Genomic DNA, 22116 nt, shown 5'->3' with positions numbered 1-22116 from the left:
TGGATCTCTTGTTCTCCAATATGAATGATTTTAAAGCATGTGCTGAATGAAACTGTTACAGGATAATGATGGGATTCCAAGGACTTCATATAAAATGTGATAAATGTTGTCTACATGATTTTATATAAGGAAAATGTTATATTAAGGTGAAGAGAGTCTTATGTGAATAATTATATCTATATATTTCAGTATACTGTGGTAATACCTAATCAGATATCAGTATCGTCTGTTTTCCTTCTAGTTTATTGAGTTATATATAAGATATGCTGAGCTTTTGCCTTAAATAGTCTCTTTTTTTTGCTGTACGGTTTTCTTTAGATTTATGGAATTATGAGACAGGTGCGTAAAGGTATTTCTATTAAGAGTAACAAGAAATTGTTTATTTTTCAGTTTACATTTCTTGTTCTGAAGATTTATTTATTGAATAACGAGATGTGAGGTGATCCTTGGACAGATTTTTTTTTTATAATTCACAGTTTGGTTTTTATATATCTACAGGTTGCTAATTGTTTCTAACTGTCGGTCACCTATTGTGATGTCATCAACACTTCCATATGGTGGCAGAAATACAGCACCTGGCAGGTGAGTGGTTTACATCTTGTTTTTGTAGCATTTTTAAAGAAAAGTGACTTTATTTGCAAATAAGCGATTTTTATTCCTCTATTTAAAAACATACTTTAATGGGGTGTTTTCTGTACATCCATATATATTGTCACCTTACGTGCAATAACTGGTTAACTCCAATTAAATTTAGAAGGACTTAACCAATTACTGCACTAAGGTGATGATAAGTACATCACATCTTCCTGGTAAAATATGTACCTTAAAGAGATAAAAACTCAGTAGGTTCATTGCTAATGTTTATTGTTTGATCCCTTTTGATTTTGAGGTCCGGTCAAGGTCACTGTGGTCTTAACTACTTAAAGTTTGTCCAACCAATAGTTATAGGAAGCTTTGGTCTACAGATTTTGTGTGGAGTTTTTTACAACTAGTAGGTGACCCCTGTTTTATTTAAGGTCCAGATCAAGGTCACCATACCCTTGAACACTAAAAGCTTGTCTGACATAAAAATTAGAGAAGACTTTGGTCTTCAGTCTTAAGATTTGGTATGGAGAATGGTCATCACTAGAAAATGACCTCTATTGATTTTGTTGTCATTATATCAAAGGTGACTGTGACATTGTTCAATTACAGCTTGTAAGATTTATAAATAAGATTTGGTATGAAGGTAAGTCAATAAATTTAGTATTGAATCTACACGAATATGATATTCTGTTTATCACATAATATAAAATAAGAACAATAAACTATAAAAATGAGTAATTTTTCAATGACACGCCTTTAGTGTAGCGCTAACATTAGCGCGCTTTAACGCTATGTTTCTATATAGTGAAATGACGTCATGTCAAAGTGTTATTACACTAGTGTAATATCGTTTTTATTAAATGGCTTTATTACACTCCTGCGCCGCGGTTTATGTGATAAATTACTATAGATCACAAATTATAAAACTGTGATTTATGTATTGTTTGTTACAGGCATGAGTTATTTGACGACTTCCAGCCAGTCCTGAGCATGCATAGAAGTCGCTACCCATCAGGTACCAAGTCCATTAGCTCACAGGAGGACATGTTCCTGCTTGGACAGAAAATTGCTCGTGGAGAGGATGCTCCAGTAAGTCATTTAAGTGCTTTGTTTGTTTGTTTGTTTTGTTTTTTTTCAGCAAAATACTGAGTTATGTTTAGCCCTTTACCTTATGCAGTGGTGGCCTTTTTTCCAGAAATTGAGAAATTCAAGCTCAATATCATGTATTGAAATTGGCACTCACTTGAGAAATGCCAGTTTTTTGTGAGCTCACCTGTCACTTTGTGACAGGGTGCGCTTTTGTGATCGCTTTTCGTCCGGCGTCCGTCCGGCGTCCGTAAACTTTTACTTTAAATGACATCTCCTCATAAACCACTAAGCCAATTTCAACCAAACTTCACAGGAATGTTCCTTTGGTGGTCACCTTTGAAAATTGTTCAAAGAATTTAATTCCAAGGCAACCAAAAGAAAAAACTTTATTTATCTTTTTCTAAATAACCCAAAGAGATAGAGCTTAGATATTTGGCATGGAACATCTTCTAGTGAGTGTCTAAAAAGTTTGTTCAAATAAAAGCCCTGGGGTCAAAATTGGCCCCGCCCCAGGGGGTCATTGATTTATTCCTATATGTATATAGTAAAAATTAAAAAATCTTCTTTTAAAGAACCAAAAGAGCTAGAGCTATGATATTTAAGATGAAACATCTTCTAATGGGTGTCTACCAAGTTTGTTCAAATAAAAGCCCTGGGGTCAAAATTGGCCCCGCCCCAGGGGGTCATTGATTTTTCCTATATGCATATTGTAAAAACTTAAAAATCTTCTTTTAAAGAACCCAAAGAGCTAGAGCTAAGATATTTAGCATGAAACATGTTCTAATGGATGTCTACCAAGTTTGTTCAAATAAGAGCCCTGGGGTCAAAATTGGTCCCGCCCTGGCGGACATTGATTTTCCTTATATGTGTATAGCAAAAACTTAAAAATCTTCTTCAAAAAACCCGAATAGCTAGAGTTTAGATATTAAGCATTAAACATCTTCCAGGAAGTGTCTACAAAGATTGTTCAAATAAAAGCCCTGGGGTCAAAACTGGCCCTGCCCCAGGGGTGTCATTGTTTTTAAATATATGTGTAAAGAAAAAACTTAAAAAATCTTCTTTTAAAAAACCCAACAAGCTAGATCTTAGATGTTTAGCATGAAACATCTTCTAATGGGTGTCTACCAAGTTTGTTCAAATAAAAGCCCTGGGGTTAAAACTTGCCCCGCTCCAGGGGGCCTATGTACAGGTGAGCGACTTCAGGGCCATCATGGCCCTCTTGTTTGAAATTTTCTGCACATGCTTAATAAAATGTTTATTACTATCTGTTATTTTGATCCTTTCTGCTCAAATTATCATGTAGAAAAATAAGGCACAAGTAATTTTAATCAAGTGGCCAAATAGTTGAATTCAGCCCTTGAATATTTCATCACATTGGGTAAAGGTGGAATGACAACCAAAAAAATTGTACATATTAAGAATTGATATTATTTATTTATTTCATTCAGCACTGTGAAGTGCTACCTTCATTACTAGGCTTGCAGCCTATCCTTCCAGAGGTCAATAATCTTTACGTAAGTATATCTAGGAGTGTGTAGGCATTGAACTTATTAGAACATCTAGCTACTTAGTCCAGGTCTTTGAAATTCTCCCCTACTTAATTATGGGAAATTGGCTTGAAAAATTGGGAAAAGTATTTTTTCTTATGAATTAGAAAACCACCTTTTATCACCCTAAAAAAAGCCCAATTATATTAGGGAAAAAGCCTTAGTAGCAGGGTTCTCAATAACTTTCAGCTCAGCAGGCCAAAGTTGAATTCTAGCAGGCCTCGTAGGGGGGTACGGGGGCATGCTCCCCAGGAAAATTTTGAAATTAAGCACTTGATTTCCTGCATTCTAGGCCATATTTTGGCAGTTTGAAACTATTACAGAAGACCAAATGTAAAGGCATAATTTGAAAAAAAAACTATATAAAATTTCTCACACTATTAAATTCTATAAAAAATGTGTTACATTATGAGTAATCCAGTATTAAGTGTGTTGTCAAATATATTTGTTTGATTAATTGGATAAAAAAGTGCAGTTTTGCCTTAAATACTGTTTTTTAATTCATTTTAAAGTTAATGAAACACCATATCCTGCAATTCATTTTAAAATAGTGGACCAATACAGTTATGTCGGGCATTAATTGCAGACAGGAGAAAAATATTAGAAAATTACTGCATAAAAATCACTCTTATTCAATAATAAAATATCATGTGCCAGATGCCAATCATTGTGTTTCATTTTTAGGGATTAACGCTTTCATTGAACATAAGGGCATTTTAAAATTGCCAATTATGTGAATACTCACCTGGCATTTAATGATTAAATAAAAATAAGCAAATTATGTGTTGCCTGTCAAGCTGCAGACATGGCACACTAACAAGATTTCAATAGAGCTTACAGTTTCACATGTACATATATATATATACACCAATATACAGTTCATGTTTACAAAATCAAAACAGGCCGAGTGTTCACACAAATTTAAGGATCAGGACCAAATTAAAAACTTATATTCTTCATTGTTTATCCTCATAGATTATATATCTAATATTAATTTGATGAAGTTGGGTTTGCGATGGCAAGTTTATGAAATTTTAGATAAATTTATTGTTATTTTTGTAAGATAAGGGAATTTTACAGTTGATCCAAATATTGATCCTGATCCTAAAATAGATTCTTATTTTGAAGTTAAAAGCTTGAACAGGACCTAAATGTGTTAGTCATAAATTCTATAAACTTATTTGTCAGACTTTGGACAGAGCAAATGTCATAAAAACTTTTACTATTTATGCCAACAAATCTCAGTACATGTAATTCACTAAAAATGTATCAGTTATTTGGTATAAGATTTGAGTAGGAACATTGGATTTACATCTTTTGTCCCTGATTTGAACAACAAATTATAGATTTTATGTCATTTTGACCAAAGTATATTGCCCTTAATTTTTATACCTAGGGTATCAAAACTTTGATAACAAGCTTGTTATTCATATTATATTACTTGCATTAAAATTGCTTATTCGTAACTAAGCATTGTATATATCAGTGTATGAAGTTCAGTCAAAATAAGATATTTTATATAAAACATTTCTTTTTTTTTTTTTAAATTTTTCCCAATCCGTATGCATGTCCGAATAAGATACATCCGAAATCAGATCTATTTTCGACAACACATGAATGTATTTTAGTACACATTATCAGTGTAAATGACAACTATCAACAATTGATTTTACGATTTATAGCAAACAAATCATGTGTTTTAAAGTTTAAACCCTTGAATAGTGTCCAGTTTTAGCAAGTTTTTTCATTTCAATATTGCAGTAGGCTGGAAAAATCGGCAATGGAGTTGGACTTCCGGTTTCACTTTATGCAAGTTTAATTAAGATTCATATGCTAATAAAAGTCTGTTTTCAGATTTATTCCAATCATTTATTGTGTTTCTACTGAAAAATTAATAATTATTACGGAGCATCAGTATTTGACAGTCAAATTATCTTCTCAGTTTTTGGTATTAATTGAAAATTTTACAAATTTCAGCCGGCCAAAAAGTGTTTTTAAACGGTCATTTCGGCCGGCGGCCGGCTCTTATTGAGAACCCTGTAGTAGTAGAGTGTAAGTTTCAGATTAAATTAGAGTGGCGGCATGGCCAAGTGGTCAGACAAGTCGAGTGGGTTAAAATCTCATCATGGGCTAGCCTTTGTTTTTGTGAGCAAGAAACTTTACATTCATTGCCTAATACTGATTGGTTCTAGGAACAGATTTGACAGTGTTTCAATCAGATTATAGCTTTCTATACAATTGAACTAAAATAAATTTGTATAAACTAAGATTTAATTCTTTCTCAAAATGTTTGTTTGCAATTTAAACAGATAAATAAATAAATAAAAATGATAAAAAATAATTCTGTCACTATTGTTGAAGTAGATAGTATATTCTGTGTATGATATTATTGTTATTGATCATTTTCATGCAAATTCAGTTTATTTTTTTTCAAATTACTTTACCAACATATTACCTTTTGACACAAACTTTTTGCTTTTTTAATATCGGAAGTTATTGTAACATTTGTTTATTTCCACGAGATATTAAACATTCATCTATCTGTTAAATCACATTGGCTGGATCATCTCTGGAGAGAAAGCAGTCTGAAATTAGTTCTGGCGGGAAAATAAAGTTTACTTCAAAGGCGATACTTTCTGCTGGTTACGATGAAAAGCTAAATTAAGCATGTTTAAATGTTATACAGTTATCACCTATGATTTTGTAGGATGTTTCATACAGCGAACTTTTGGAGCCGACTAAAAAGAGTAAAGAGATTAGACGGACATCATCGGAATCTCGATTAAACATGTCTGATCATTTGTCAGGTATGTTCACTTTTGTTTTGTACAAATTTTGGCATGCATACTCACTTGAATCTCTCCTGCTTTCATCTTTTTGTGAATACTTTCGAATATTTGACTTTTGTCTTGGTTTTTTTTTTCATAGCCTTTACTTCATGTTACTCTTGTCTAAATATTTGTATTTTTGTCTTAATTTTCGGTCATATTGCAAGGTCTTTTCCAGCAATTTTAGGAAAAAGGTCCCATGACTTAAAAGTTTGACTGGGAACTTTTCTCTTGCGTATTGGTCAAATTTCAATGTCGTTCATTTGAGAACAATGGGTTAAATATGATTTTCTGGCATTTGTTACAAAAGTCATGTGTTTAGAACAAAAAATGTTAAAAGAGAATTAAAGAAGAATATTTTTTTTGCATAGTTTATAAACTAAAATAAAAAGGAAAGGTTTAAAAAATAGTGAAAATATCTTTTTATGAAACAAATTTTCTTTTGAAAACAATGCAATGAAAATGTTTATTTAAGGCTTTATAAGATGAAAGCAGATAGATATTAAATGTTTAGTTGTTGAACACTGGTTGTGAAGTTTGGGGTTTCACCAGTTTGTTATTTTGTAAACATGCGTCTGTTGTTGCCCCTGCTTTATTTTCTAGAAATTTTTAGACCACATAATTATGTTTCAAGGTTTATAGGATAATATTTACCTTTTTATTTTAACTACTTGCAATATTTCAGATGCTTTATTATTTATAACATATTGCTTTAACTTCAATTTTACATGTTAACTGAAACTTATTTACATATTTGTATGCTTTAGATTAAAAATCTGATAAAATCTTGACCTTTGCAGATTTGAGTTTCTGGACTCAATCTTGTAAGTTTAGTTGAATTCGAAGTTGTTACAGAAAATTTTAGTTCACTGTTCGAACAGTTAATTAACAGATATAATTGTTTTGTTATTAATAATTTTTCTATGTTTTACACTTGTATCAAGGCATTTTTGAAAAAAATCTTTGCCGATGTGAAGAAAATGCTTTGAAAACAAAGCAATGCAGTCTGGGTAAAATGGTAAGGTAAAAAAAAAAACTAGCAGGATATTGTCATTGCTGAAAATTACAATAATTCTACAGGTCGAATATACACTCGTAGTGTATCAGAGGACCCTAAACTGTTGTCTCCTCGTGGTTCTATCGCTATGGCGACCCTTCATCGAGGTATATCGGCATTTATGTTATTCACCTGCATGCTTTTCTTTCATGTGTGCTTGCGCATGATGTGTCTGTCTTTATAAATAAATCTATATTTATCCAAGATTCTTACCTCTTTTTGTAAATCACTGTGTGTAACTGTCACTTTGGTATGTAGGCTACTTCTCAATTAATTTTTATGTATCTTTCACGATTTTTGAAATATAAACATTTCTAGATATAAAAGAGAAACATAATAAGGGGATCTTTGACATTTCTGATGTGTGACAACAATGGAAGTTTTTATGTTGTTTATGCAAAGTACCTGTTAGACACAGTGCATTTTCTTTATATGGACAGTTTTCACCTACCTTTGTGTTTTGAGTGCCTTTTGATTTTATTTGTTCTCTAGACATTGCTATTTACCTAAAATTAATGCCTAAGATTTTCAATTTTATGTGGATATTTTTTGTTAACAATGCAACCGTTTATTGATATAAACAGGAAAAATGTAGTTGACTTTTATTTTATTCACTTACATTTAAATTTGTACATATACTTTTGATGGTTAGAGTTTTTATTTAAATTTGTATGACTGTATGACTAAAACCTTAAATTTTATCGGTGTTATACAATAGTGGTATCAAGGATCTTATTTGATGGGAAGTGAATAACAGTATTAATAAGTATAAGTGGTTAAGTGGGTAACATGTCAGCTAGCACCACAGTGATGCAAACGGTTTTTCCTTGAACAAGAAACTTTTCACTCATTGCTCAGTACTGGTTGATTCCAGGAATTGATTAGAGAGTGTCTCTATATAATTATACCTTTATACACAATCAAACTAAAGTAAATTATGTTTAATTCAAACTGTTATGATAAAAAACACTAGTTTCATTTTCCTGAATGTATCCAACTTATGCCAAGTTGATGCAAAAAAGTAGTATTGCTTTATTTTCAATGTTATTGAAAAAGCTTAATTCTTAATTAAGATAGTTGACTTATTTCCCAGATTTATGCAGAAAGCTATACTTTTATGCAATTTTCTCAGATTTCAAGGTTACAGCAGAGTGGACATGACTTTATTTTCAAAGACAATTGTGTCCAGTTAAATGAGCTTTATTTTCGAAGCTGCAATATACAAAACTTTCTATCTAATCAGAAGAGTTGCTTTGAATTTAATTTTACTGTGGGACTCTAATTGTTTGATTACACATCCTTTTTGCAATATGCTATACCGTTAAGCTTACAACTTTCTCACAAGACATTTCCAAAGTCACATTAGAAAGCTACATGCCCTTGCAAAGTGCTTCTATTTAGTTTTATTGTAAAAAGATTCCCTCACAAGTTGCTTTTATTTCAAGTTTGACACAAAAAGATCCATTATCTTGTCTTATATTGCTAAGGTTTAATAAGATTTTGGCATTCTTTCCTTGAAAAACTGCTTTATCCTCCCTCCAGAGAGGTTACAATGAGTTGTATAGTCTGATTTTATAGATCTGTCAATTATGAATACATTATAGCACTCATTTAAATATTCGATTCCACATCGATTCCGTCTGTATAGATTACGAAAATTAATTTGGAGTAATTTATGACTAATGTTTTAAAAGGTCACACTCTCTGAATGTCTGTGTATTGGGCATATTCGCAATAGCACAGTCGGTTGGGTAATTACCTCATACTCTAGAGGTCTATTGTTCGATCCATACTTTTAGTCAGTGTAACTATTTTATAGAAACAAATTAAATTTAATCAAATCTAACTGCGTACATTTCACGAAGTTTACCGATCATTTATCGAAGATTAATATATTGTGTGCATTGACCGTGAAATCAGTATGCAATTGACAGGTTAATAAAATCAAACAATATCAGGGTTAAAACAGTACTAAGGGCAAATTTCGATGTTTTTCAAATGTCAATTTAAGTGCCAATAGATGAGTAGAGAATTTCCTTGATTACATTTAACTTCTCTTTAAATGTAATTGATCACATACTTTTAGCCACAAATTAGCAATTACTGATACCATATTTGTCACATGCAATTAACTGTTCTGTCAAAGATCTTGCTGATTCCTGAAATTAAAAAAGGAAATGTATTTTATGCTACTGTAGCATCTGCGATGTGGTGGCATAATAGCGATTCACCTGTGTTTGTGTGTATGTATGTATTTATGTGTGTTATATAGATTACATAGCAGGATTGATCCTTGGATGAAGCGCTTCGAAAATTGTTCATAGAATTTGATTCCATGCTGAAATCTGGAGAAGGAGTTATAAAAATAATTTCAAAACTCTTCTTGTTAAGGTCCCCAATCCCTAGAGCATAGATATTTTGCATAAGGTATTGTCTGGTAGTCTTACCTCTACCAAGATATGTTCAAATTATAGCCCTGGGGTCAAAATTGGCCCCACCTAATGGGTCATTGATTTTCATTATGTACATAATTATAGTAAAACCTTTAATGTCTTCTTGTCTGGAGGTACAAGACTTAGAGCTTTGTTTTTTTAAATATGATGTCATCTTTAGGTCTTTTAACAAAGTTGTTAAATTTTTGCCTCTAGTGTCAAAATTAGCCCTGCCCCAGGGGAGTCATAGGATTTCCTTATAAGTATATAGAAGAAACTTCTTCTCTGAATTGACAAAAGACTAGAGGTTAGATATTTTGCATGAAATATTGTGTAGTGGACCTCTACCAAAATGTTCAAATTATAGCCCCGGGGTCAAAATTGGCCCCACCCGGGGGTCTTTGATATTTGGTATATAATTTGGTATATAATATTCTCTATAGGTCCTCTACCAGAGTTGTTAAAATTTTGCCTCTGGTGTCAAAATTGGCCCTGTGACCTACTTTCTTGTCCTTTGATGTACTGTTTTGTATAGTCCTGAAATTTAGGCCATGTGAAATAGGACCTTAACCAAATTCACTAAACTTAACTGCATTATGGCAAAGTTCATTTGTATACAAACAGAAAAAAAAACTCTTCTGTTCCTACTCTACCATTTAGTGTTGTATTATATAATGTGGTGGCATAGCATTTTTCTAAAATGCAATCTTGTTTTGGATTATTATAAGTTTTCCCTTTTATGTGTAGGAAAGTTTAAACTCTGTCAGCTTTCCTATGGTAACCAATTTCCTCCTTTTGTATGGTATATGTCAGAGATAGACTATTCTTGAGGAAAGTAAAAAAACAAAACACCTTTATGGCATCTATTGATTTTAGGTGTGTCACAAAGTACAGTATATTAGCAATCTTTGACAAAAATAGCAATTACATTGTAGATGTATATCTCTGTTTTTACAGATCAATAAAGGTCAAGGTTGTAATAAATCAATAATAAAACAATGTAAAAGGCCACAGTAATTGAAATTAGCCAATTAGAATTCAACACTTGAAACATGGACATGCATTGAAGTAAAATAGAAAACTTTTTTATGACATAATTATCCTTCTTTTACCATATTCTCACCTTAGTGCAGTAATTGGGTAACTACTTCTAAAATTTAAGAGGAGTTAACCTATTATTTCACTAAGCTGAAGATACATATTTCACAATGCATTAGAATTATGTAACCTCACAACATGTCTTCTTATCTTTCTTAAAGGTTTTTAAACATGAATTAATATGCGATTCACTTTGACAGAAAGTAATATGGATGTTATTTACCCTTTCAAGAATTACCAAGTGGTTATGGTTGTTGACTTTAAACCACTTGCCCCTCACCGCTGTGGGTTTGAAACCTGACAGGCACTTTGGATTCTTTCATGTGAGGAAGCTATCCAGCTAGCTAACGGAACATCCGTGGTTCTACTCAGGTGCCTGTTCATGCCTGAAATAATGCACGGAAGGGCAACGGACGTCTTCCTGCACCAGTAAAGCTGGAACGTCGCCATATGACTTCTACAGTGTCGGTGTGATGTAAAACCCAATGAAACAATCAAGAATTACCATTACTTTGAAAAAAGTTTTATAATAATAATAATGATAATGAAATTTTATACATTGTTATTATTATCATTATTGTCCCCCGCCTTTTCGAAGAAAAAAGGGGGATATAGAAATAGGCTCCGTCCGTCTGTCCTTCCGTCTGTCCGTCCGTCTGTCCGTCCGTCTGTCCGTCCGTCCGTCACACTTTCGTGTCCGGTCCATAACTTTGTCATTTATGAAAGGAATTTGAAATAACTTGGCACAAATGTTTATTATAATAAGACGATGTGTCATGCGCAACAATCAGACCCCTACCTCCAGGGTCAAGGTCACACTTGCTCATTCAAGGTCAACATTGCCTATTTGAGGGTATATGTCGTGTCCGGTCCATAACTTTCTTATCTATGAAGGGATTTTGTAAATACTTGCCATAATTGTTCACAATGATCAGACGATGTGTCATGCGCAAAAACCAGTCACCTACCTGCAAGGTCAAGGTCACACTTGGAGGTCAAATATTAACCTAGTCTGTTACAGGGTATATTTCGTGTCTGGTCCATAACTTTGTCATTTATGAAAGGAATTTGAAATAACTTGGCACAAATGTTTGGTTATAATAAGACGATGTGTCATGCGCAACAACCAGACCCTTACCTTCAGGGTCAAGGTCGTACTTGCTCATTCAATGTTAACATTGTCTATTTGAGGGTATATGTCGTGTCCGGTCCATAACTTTCTTATCTATGAAGGGATTTTGTAAATACTTGCCATAATTGTTCACAATAATTAGATGATGTGTCATGCGCAAAAACCAGTCACCTACCTCCAAGGTCAAGGTCACACTGGGAGGTCAAATACTTACATAGTCTGTTACAGGGTATATTTTTTGTCCGGTCTAAAACTTTTTCATAGATCAAAGGATTTTGAAAATACTTTGCACAAATAGTCACTTTAATAAGAGGATGTGTCATACGCAACACCTGCATCCCTACCTCCAAGGTCAAGGTCACACTTAGAGGTAAAAAATTAACATAGTCTGTTATAGGGTATATTTTGTGTCGAATCTAGAACTTCTTCATAGTTCAAGGGATTTTGAAATAACTTTGCACAAATAGTCACAATAATAAGCCGATATGTCAGGTACAACACCTGCACCCCTACCTCTTAAGGTCAAGGTCACACTTAGAGGTCAAAGGTTAACAGAGTCTGTTATTTGGTATATTTTTTGTCCCATCCATTACTTCTTCATAGATTAAGGGATTTTGAAAATACTTGGCACAAATAGTCACAATGATTAGATGATATGTCATGCGTAACATCTGTGTCCCTACCTCCAAGGTCAAGGTCACACTTAGAGGTGAAAAATTTACATAGTCTGTTATAGGGTATATTTTGTGTCCAATCTATAACTTCTTCATAGTTCAAGGGATTTCGAAAATACTTGGCACAAATAGTCTCAATAATAAGACGTTATGTCATGCACAACACCTGCTCCCCTACCTCCAAGGTCAAGGTCACACTTAGAGGTCAAAGCTTAACATGATAGATTTTTAAATTCCGTGTTTCATTTTATTTTTTTAACAAATTTATTGTTACATTTGCAGATCTAGCATTGATCATAATTTTGGACTGAATGTCCTGAGATCCATACCTCAATCTTTTGAAATAGCACAATTTTATGCTTCATATAAAACTCCCGGGGCGGGGGACGTTGGTAACTCTGTTACAAATTCTTGTTAGTATTATTATAATTATCATGATAATAATAAGTTATTGTTGTATAGAATATAGCATTGTAAATGTATTATTCAAGATCTGTATATAATATATAGGATTGTAAACATATTATTCAAGAATTTTTGCTAATTAGAAATATTTGATCTATAATGGTGATTGGCATTTGTTATGCAATAATATTTGTTGTTTCAGAATTCTCTAGCGATTGTATAGAGCTCTTTAATACTTTAATATCATTTTAAATGTAGTTGGTTTTTAACACTTAGTGAATTTTGCTTTTCAACATAGTTTTTCAGTTGTATATTTTCTTGTTAGCTTGAGTAAACAACAGATAAATGTAAAGATCAACCACATGTATATGGTCTCTGGTGCTCAGAGTGGCTTAAGTTGCTGACTTTGAACCACTTGCCCTCACCGCTGTGGGTCCAAATTGTGTCAGGGACTTTGGGTTATTTCACATGAGGAAGATATCCAGCTGGCTTAATGAAGGTTAATTGTTCTACTCAGGTGCCTGCTTGTGTCTGAAATAATGCACAGGGAGGCACCTGAGGTCCACCAGTAAAGTAAAGCTGAAAAGTGGCCATATGGCCTATACAGTATATTTGTGACTTCCAATCTGACAAAACAAACAAATACACATGAAGAAAATATCATTTAACTTATTAAATACTGAATTCATTTAAGAACTTTGCCCAGCTTTGAATTTTGAATTCCATTCAAACTTTGGTTGTAATTGTGTTTACTTTATCTTCAATTAGATAATCAGGAAATGATGATAATTAGGCTGAATTCCAGCATTCTTCATATAAGTTTATTTTAGACATGAGTGGATCAGTTATCAAAATAGTACATGCATATTTCATATGCAGCAGTGATTTGTAACCCCTGAAAGCCTACATCCACAGGTAATTGTGGGGAATTTTGGATTGCATGAAGGTAAAAATTTGAGTAATTTTTTCCCACGCTGGGGATGTGGGGGATTACAATTGACTGATGCAATTTATTTTAAAGTAATCAAGTTGGTTGTCAAAGGGAGACTTACACAGCATCAATGATATTCATAATGTTATCATGTAAAAAGGATAATAGCCTTGCTTACTAACTTTGAGTGAATAAACAAAATGGTCTAACAACATGTACTGCATAGTGGTAAAGATTGCTCAATGGACCAAATTTTCATATGCCTGTTTAAAAAAAGGTTCATGTTATAGGAACAATCTGGTTATTAGATTGGTGAAAACTAGGCTTGTAGTTTTTATATTCATATTTTGATGACTAGCAAAATATCAAAAAAAAAAACATTACAAAGCTGGCTACCATAAAGGACCTCCACCGAGGTCCAAAAGCCTAAAAGCATAAAATTTGAATTTCTTACATAGATCAGCTGGAACACTTAAAACAGAAAGATATGCAAAAGTAATTTAATAATATATTGTAATAATATATTCTGAAATAAATTGAAAATTATATTTTTGTGCTATTCTTAGCCCCATTTGGATGATTTTTTCAAGATTAATAATCACTTGGGAAAATGAAGTGGTCCAATGATCTGAAATTTTGCAAAAAACCTCAGTGGTGTTCAGTTTTAAGAAGTGCTCAGCATTGAAGACTTGGTATTCCAGTGTCTGTATAATGTACATGTAATTTGGTAAATTTGCATGTCAGTCTTTCTACTGGGTAATATTTCATTTATTAAGGAACTATAACAATATTTTAAGCAACTCTTGTAAAAGATGAATATTTTGTTAACTGCATTACAATATAATTTTTTTATTATTATGTATGTAGTTTTTTATATTGATAATTTCATGTGTAGATCAACACATTAACAAATGTTTAATTATGAGACAAGCTGTTCCTATAAATCATCGTCAGAGAGATAAATGTACATGTATAATATTTTCCTCATAATTATGTTAGCTTAGTAACTCCTTTTTACAATAGTATGCAAGTGTGTTGTAGTACATTTTGTACTTATAAAATTAAAAAAAAAAAAAAAACACCTTCCCTTTTCACTTCCCACTGTATTATTATTAGTACTTCACTTCATTTTGTTGTCATTATTAGACGTATTAAATACTTAAAAGATCACATTTGTTTATGTCACCCTGTCATAATTATGATGTCATAAGAATTTTGTCAGACCTTGTAATTTCTTTTCAAAATATTATTTCTTTCGGTTTTAGTTATCTGTATGTATAGAATATATAACTCCTAGGTAAGAGATTCTACCTATGGGACCAGTGCAGACCAGGATCAGCTGCCACATCTGTACTGTCTGATCATGGTCCATGTTCCCTATTCAGTTAGATCATATTTTTGAAATTTTCCCTAAGAATGATGAATGGTTTTGTCCACATTGAAAGATGAATGAGTTCAATTATGATACGATAATTTAGTCGCATAAAGGTTAATGTACATAAAAAATTGGTAATATTTTTAAAAGACAGTGCTTCAGTTTTACAGTTTATACACTTGGTCTGCCAATTTGTATTTTGTCCTTTTGTTATGTAATAATATTCTTTTTTATCGCAAACAGGCATATTCTGTTTTACTGATAAAAAAAAAACATGTGTTGATCCAGTATGATATATTGCTCAGTTGATCTGATTTAATTAGCATAGTTGCTAATTGGTCCAATATAATATATTGCTAAGTTGATCTAATGTATCGCACAGTTGGTCCAATATAATATGTTTCTCATTGCTCAGTTGATCTAATACCAGGACATAACTAGAACAGTGTTACATCACATGATAAACAACACAAGGACCTTGATTGTTTGGGAATAGACTGTTTAGAATTACTAACAGCACAATATATAATCAAGAAATTGGATGTTTGGGTGAAATAAATTTCTATGTTTCCTTTATTATATAGCCATTTAACATGGTCTTGGGGCAAGTGTATCTACTGATTTCCACTGTGCATGTGTATCAAGTCATGCAGACTAAACATTGATATTGAGTTTAATATGATCACTAACAGCTGGTAAAGAATGTTTTTGTGGCCTTTCATTTAATGTTGCATTATGCTCATTTTTAATTGTCAAGTTAAGCTAAATTCAAAAGATTGAATATTATAATTGTGATTGACCAACAGTTGATATTGGTAAATGTTTAGGATAAAATATAAATTTGCCTTAAAAGTAAAAAGACTTCTAAATTGAATCTTACAGGTAAATTTCTATGGATATTTATAGAAATTTCTTGGACCACATGAGTTATTTATCATTCATTCCAAGTAAATCATAAAATTGAAAAAGGAATTATGGCAACATGTAAACTTATTTTACTCTCACCTGTTCACTCATATTATACCCTTAGATGGGCATTGAGTCACTATAAGATGTGTTCAAAATGTACATGGTTACGACATAATGTACCGTCAAATAAAATAGAAAATTATTTACATTATATAAGGAGCAATGTTTTTAGCACGACTGATGTCCATGCAGTCTGACCAGGCTCTATACTGTTGGCTGTCTGACTTCACATTTTTATCTGGTAATAATATACTGGTCAAGTTGATTTAAGAAATATAGTGGGTTGAAGGTTTAAGTGTTTGATATACACGAGTATTTTTGGTTTAATTTCAGTTGTGGAAGAGGAGGAAGAGATGTATAACCCAAATTTGTTAGATGATCCGGAGCTGCAGTCTGGAGGATACAGGACAGTGCTCAACTTCTCCTCTTACATGGTACGATTAACACCATTGCTTACAGAACTGTGATATTGTTGCTTATCATATTGGTGTTTCAAAAGTTAACTTGGGGACATTACACTCTCATCATGAAATGACAAAAATGTGTCACATTGAACGTTCCGTGATATCCAACCAGATTTACAGGTGTTGTGGGTGTTCCTAAATTCAAATTTTCATCATTTCTTGTTTAAATATTTAATTCTACTTAAGCCTGTTCTAGGATGTATTAAAACTAAGCCGTGTCATGACAAAACCAACATAATGGGTTTGCGACCAGCATGGATCCAGACCAGCCTGCGCAATTCCGCGCAGTCTGATCAGGATACATGCTGTTCGCTTATCAACTCTATTACAAGCAGAGAAACTGATAGCGAACAGCATGGATCCTGATCAGACTGCACGGATGCGCAGGCTGGTCTGGATCCATTCTGGTCGCAAACACATTATGTTGGTTTTATCATGACACGGCTCAATTCTGTTCATGAACAGACTCCATCAAACTGAGTATGGAACATTTTCTATTTTGCAGTAGGCAATCTTTAAGGATTCTGTTTTCTTATCTGTTTTACAAATACCGGAAATTTCATCTAGCAATGGGTGTGTCATATGAGTCCCCTGCTTCAAAATTATGTCATTTCATACACAACTATAAGAAAATAGTAACAGATGGAATGATATTAATTTCCATGACAATTTATTTAGGTAAACCATGTAAAATGTGGTAAAATATGCAAGAAAAAATATATTATGTGTAAATTGACGAGATCAGAATATCCGTCTCCATGGTATTTTTTTAGTATAATATAGTGTATTTCGTTGAACTTGCAAGTATTTTTGCAAAATTTACTTGGTATCATATATATATTATCAACACAATGCATATAAACATCCATGTTACATAACCTTATTAAATGAACCATCTGATACATAATACTGTATTATTTGTGGATTTTTTTTTCAGACTTCTGTGATAGATTATGTGAAGCCTTCAACTTTGAAGAAAGAACTGAACGAAAAATTCAGGGAAAAGTTTCCAAATGTTCAGCTTACCCTTACAAAGTTCAGAAGGTAATAATTTACATATATATGTTAACTTTCGAAAGAATTCATTTACAGCTTTTATGTTATTTGTTATAAGGTAAAGGTTGACTACTTAGCCTGGCAAAATTAATTTTTCATTTTGCGGAGGTTGTCTAAAAAAATTTTTAGAATTTAAATTATAAATCATACAAACAAGTACAGAAATGGTCTAGATAATTAAGTTATTAGATTATACAGGACTTTAAAGACTGTTGATTACTTTACCCTTTACAATGGCGAAAAAATCAAAATATTACCAAGGCTGTCACAGTCTGAAGGGACAGGTGAATTCTTTTCAGAATTTACATCATAAAATATAATACAAACAAGTAAAGAAATGGTTCAGATAAAACAGACAAGTAGGTCAGAATCAGATTTTGCCAGCCCTGCTTTAACTGGAAGTAAAAAGCCTTTGCTAACCTGATGAAGCCTGGCCAGCCTACAAATTCATGCAGTCTGACCAGCAAACATGCCATAATGTATGGGATTTTTTTGGAAATCAGGTGTCTGTCCCGGAGTCGTTCTGGAGACCATTTATGTCTTGGTAAAAATAAAAATCTAGAATAATCCACTTTCCAGCCAGAAATTTTACGTTTTAATGTAATCTTATTGTCAAGTTAATATTGGAATGTGTCCCAGAAATATGCTAAATAATTATGGCATGTATGCTAACAAGGCTTTATATTGTTTGCTGACTAAAGTTTAAGTTGCATATATATGTCTTGATCAGAGATTTACATAACATGTCTCTATGTATCTGGTCTTGTTATACCTAAAAATCCTAAATTAATAATGAAAAAATATTTGTTGTTTTCTTTTCAGTTTGAAAAAAGAAATGAGAAATATAGGACATGTTAAGGTGAGACATATATAATATTTAAAATCAGTATTCAACTAAATTTCCTGGAAATTTTGCATTTAAACAATTATTAAACTGGATATTCTGTTAATTGTTCAATATTCTGCTAAATTTTCCAAAAAATTGCATGTAAACTCTAATTTAAATGAATATGCAGCTAAATCTCCTGGAAATTTGCAACTGAAGTATGAATTAAATGAATATTTTATTAGATTTTCAGTATTTGGCTAAAAAAAATTGACATCTGACCTTTAATTGAAAATTAATATGCAACTAAATTTCCCTAAAATTTGCAACTGAACTATAAATTGAATGAAGATTCTGCTAAATCACATGAAGATTTGCACATGAACTATGATTCAATTGAAAATTAGTACCTGCACTCCAGATTTTGTAAAATTATATAGTTTCCCTTGTAGTTGAGGGGTTGCCTTTTTGAGTTGAGGCATTAGAATTGCAGCCACTGTTTAACCTTGCATGACGGTAAGGGGTGACTGAAGGGGTTTATATTAATTGAGTCTATGCATCACTTAGCTCCAGCAAGTGAGTTGGTTTTTTGATCTCTGGTGTTGCTTTAAGTTTGTAACACCAAAGGTTAGCCAAAATCATCTTTCCTGTTTTGGTGCCTTATGACCTAAACTGTATAAGTAGGCCATAAAATCAAACAAATAAAAAATTATCTAGGTATTTTTTTAAAAAAATCAAAATATATATTATCAATAAAAGCTTATTACCATCTGTAGGAATACTTTTTTGTTGAGTAATAAAATAATGGATAGACATGTTTTGATGTAGTGCATGCAAGGGCTTTGAATGTTTCTAGCTATTGTCGTCATGTAATATATACAGTATTACTATTTAATTTAGTTTTCATAATTATTGTATTATTTTTCAGTGCAATATAGATTTATGGACTGTTGCCCAAGCATATGTTTTCTTTGAAAAACTGATATTAAAGGTAAGTTAGTGAAAGAGAAATTTTAAAGTAAAGAACTGGTTAGTCTTGTGAAGTCAGAGGCTTATGTTATTGCAGATATTTGTATGGATATGTAAATGAGCCGTGTCACGACAAAACCAACATAGTGGGTTTGCGACCAGCATGGATCCAGACCAGCCTGCGCATCTGCGCAGTCTGATCAGGAGCCATGCTGTTCGCTTACCAACTCTACTACAAGTGGAGAAACTGACAGCGAACAGCATGGATCCTGATCAGACTGCACGGATGCGCAGGCTGGTCTGGATCCATGCTGGTCGCAAACCCACTATGTTGGTTTTGTCGTGACGTGGCTCAAATGTTTGTAATAATTCCAGAAAACAACTGGAAACTGTATCAGATAATGATCATGTCTATAAAATAAAGATTTTTTCCTCAAGAAAATTAATTGATCAAGTTACTGGGAACAAACTTGCAGTGTTAATCTTTATCACATCAGTTATAAAGAATTCACATTTTTTACAGGTTTTATGGGTGAGAATGAATTGTTGAAATTAGCTACAATACACTCTGCTAATATATTGCCAGTAATTAAATAAATCAAAGTTATGTTATCACCTTTAAAGAAGTCATGGTTTAATTTAGCTTAACCTACCAATTATCATATTTCATTTCAGTTATTGATCTCAAAGCAGAATCGCAAACTTTGTGCAGGTGCTTGCCTAATGTTGTCGGCCAAACTGAATGATATCAAGGGTACAGAACTCTCTAAACTTATCGATGTAAGTACACAATTTTTAGTTTCTTTTCACTGACTCCACTAGTTTAAGTGTTTTTATAATACTTCTCTAGCCTTTTACATGGTGCTTATACCACATGGCATTTTGTGATCTGTGTGGTGCAGAAAACCAATAGTGGAGTTGGTCCAGTATTTATTTCCTTCAGTAACTTTTTTAATATTCCATATAAAGAATAGTGATGACAAGTTTAAAAAAATTGTATCGTCAGATGACCTTAAATAGAGAAATTAAATGTATGTGACACTGTAAGAAGTAAAGAGAAGTAAAATGGTGGCGTTTTATCGACATTTTTGAGACATTATAGTCATCCAGAGGTAGACTTATGCAGAAATGTAACTGTTATCATTAGCGTTCAGGACTCATTTACATTCAGGAATCAGTATATATTTGATAATTCCATATTTCAGCAACTTGAAGACGTTTTCCGGCTGCACCGGAAGGAGATGTTGGCATACGAGTTTGCTACTCTGGTCGCTCTGGAGTTTTCCCTGCTAATAGCCGACAGCGAAATTTACCCACATTATCAGAGGCTCCTCTACCAATCTTGATAGTGGTTATATAATAGGTTCATTTATGTATATTTTATCAAAATTGTGATACAAAAATAGGAAATATTATTTTAGTTAGCTTAGGCCATTCTCTGATATGAATAGTTAAGAATTCTCCACAGCTTACAATTATTTCCCAGTCATTTGTATACCTGGCTCTATCACGCCTTTGGAAGGATGGGGGGGGGCCAAAGGGGGGGGGGAAGGCTGCTAGCAAGGGAAATGACCCCTCACTGAATAAGATAGGCAGATAGGCAGAGTATAGTGAGGGAAATAAGGAAAGTTTTCACCTCTGTCTTTGTGATAGAGGGTGAATATGGTGCTTATGTTTTGTTCTTTAATTGCTGGGAGTATGTTTAATTTACAGCGTAGGAACTTAAGCTTTACTAAGGGCTTGAAAATTGTAAAGCCAGAAGTTCCCACTGTTCCCAGGGGGCAAAAATGAGGTACAAATGATTATTGCATTTTGTTTTTCTATCACATGAATAATACATGTATGTTATGATATTTGATGTTTAGGTAACGTTCAAAGCTTTAAAATAGTAATGGTAACAACAGTCAACCTATAACTATGACAAACCTTTGACTGCCACAAGTTATTTCCAATATCTTTATTTATTAGTTATTGTTTTTATAAAATTAAAATTAAAAAATTCATTGTTCAGCTTCTTGGAAATGATTGGGATAAATATTTCCTTTTAAAACCGAGAACACTATTTATGTCACCATGTATTTTTATCATGCTATATTTATAGCAATAGTAGTTTTAACAATATTTGGTTTGCATTTCATTGAAAGTCCTAAATCTTAAAGATCCTATATGTTGTATAGATGAAGGATGTAACAACAATTGAGTGAAATTTTATATATGTATCTAATTATTCTTCTAAAACAATTTCCAAACATCCAAGAATATGTTAAATATGTGCTACAAATGTTAATATGCATTATAAGTAATCTGTAAAATATATGCATTCATTTCTTATTGAAAAATTTGGCATAGACTTTATCGAAAATAAATTTCTAATTACCTCCCTTTATTTATGTGAAATGTCAATTTCAGTAATATCTTTACAAATAATGCTTTTTGGAACTTACGATATTGATAAAACTTTATTTGAGCATCATATTTATGATATAAAACCATAAAAAATAAACAAAAAATGAGACATTTTTTGTTTCAAAGAAAATGTCCGAACTTGTGACTGCTATGTTGAGACTTCTCAATTTTTGAATAGCCATGCAGATTTCACATTTACACATTGCAGATTGAAGCGCATGCCATTGTATTATGTAACGTCTCTCAGGATAACGAATTAATTCGAAGTCTTAA

General features: G+C 32.5%; 1 protein-coding gene across 7 annotated transcripts in view; it reads left to right on the top strand.

Annotated features, from left to right (window-relative positions):
- Positions 1-21776, top strand: part of LOC132752495 (CDK5 and ABL1 enzyme substrate 2-like) — a 32839-nt gene extending 11063 nt beyond the window's left edge. For 2 of the 7 annotated variants that reach the window (XM_060742824.1, XM_060742823.1), the window contains 11 exons: positions 499-582; positions 1539-1674; positions 3123-3188; positions 5929-6028; positions 7130-7213; positions 16456-16556; positions 17524-17630; positions 18465-18501; positions 19397-19459; positions 20113-20217; positions 20643-21776. In XM_060742824.1, coding sequence (XP_060598807.1) covers positions 499-582; positions 1539-1674; positions 3123-3188; positions 5929-6028; positions 7130-7213; positions 16456-16556; positions 17524-17630; positions 18465-18501; positions 19397-19459; positions 20113-20217; positions 20643-20783 — 1024 coding nt within the window. In that variant the 3' untranslated portion in view covers positions 20784-21776. Of the gene's footprint in view, positions 1-498; positions 583-1538; positions 1675-3122; positions 3189-5928; positions 6029-6849; positions 6874-7129; positions 7214-16455; positions 16557-17523; positions 17631-18464; positions 18502-19396; positions 19460-20112; positions 20218-20642 lie in introns of all 7 variants that reach the window. The other 5 variants (XM_060742825.1, XM_060742826.1, XM_060742828.1 and 2 more) reach the window with 5 other exon arrangements.
- Positions 21777-22116: the final 340 nt, after the last annotated feature.

Source organism: Ruditapes philippinarum, unplaced genomic scaffold (assembly GCF_026571515.1).
Source record: "Ruditapes philippinarum isolate M1 unplaced genomic scaffold, ASM2657151v2 ctg7193_1_1_1_1, whole genome shotgun sequence".
NCBI lineage: Eukaryota > Metazoa > Mollusca > Bivalvia > Venerida > Veneridae > Ruditapes > Ruditapes philippinarum.
The sequence above is the reverse complement of the archived record's forward strand: the minus strand, read 5'-3'. Positions and strand labels throughout refer to the sequence as shown.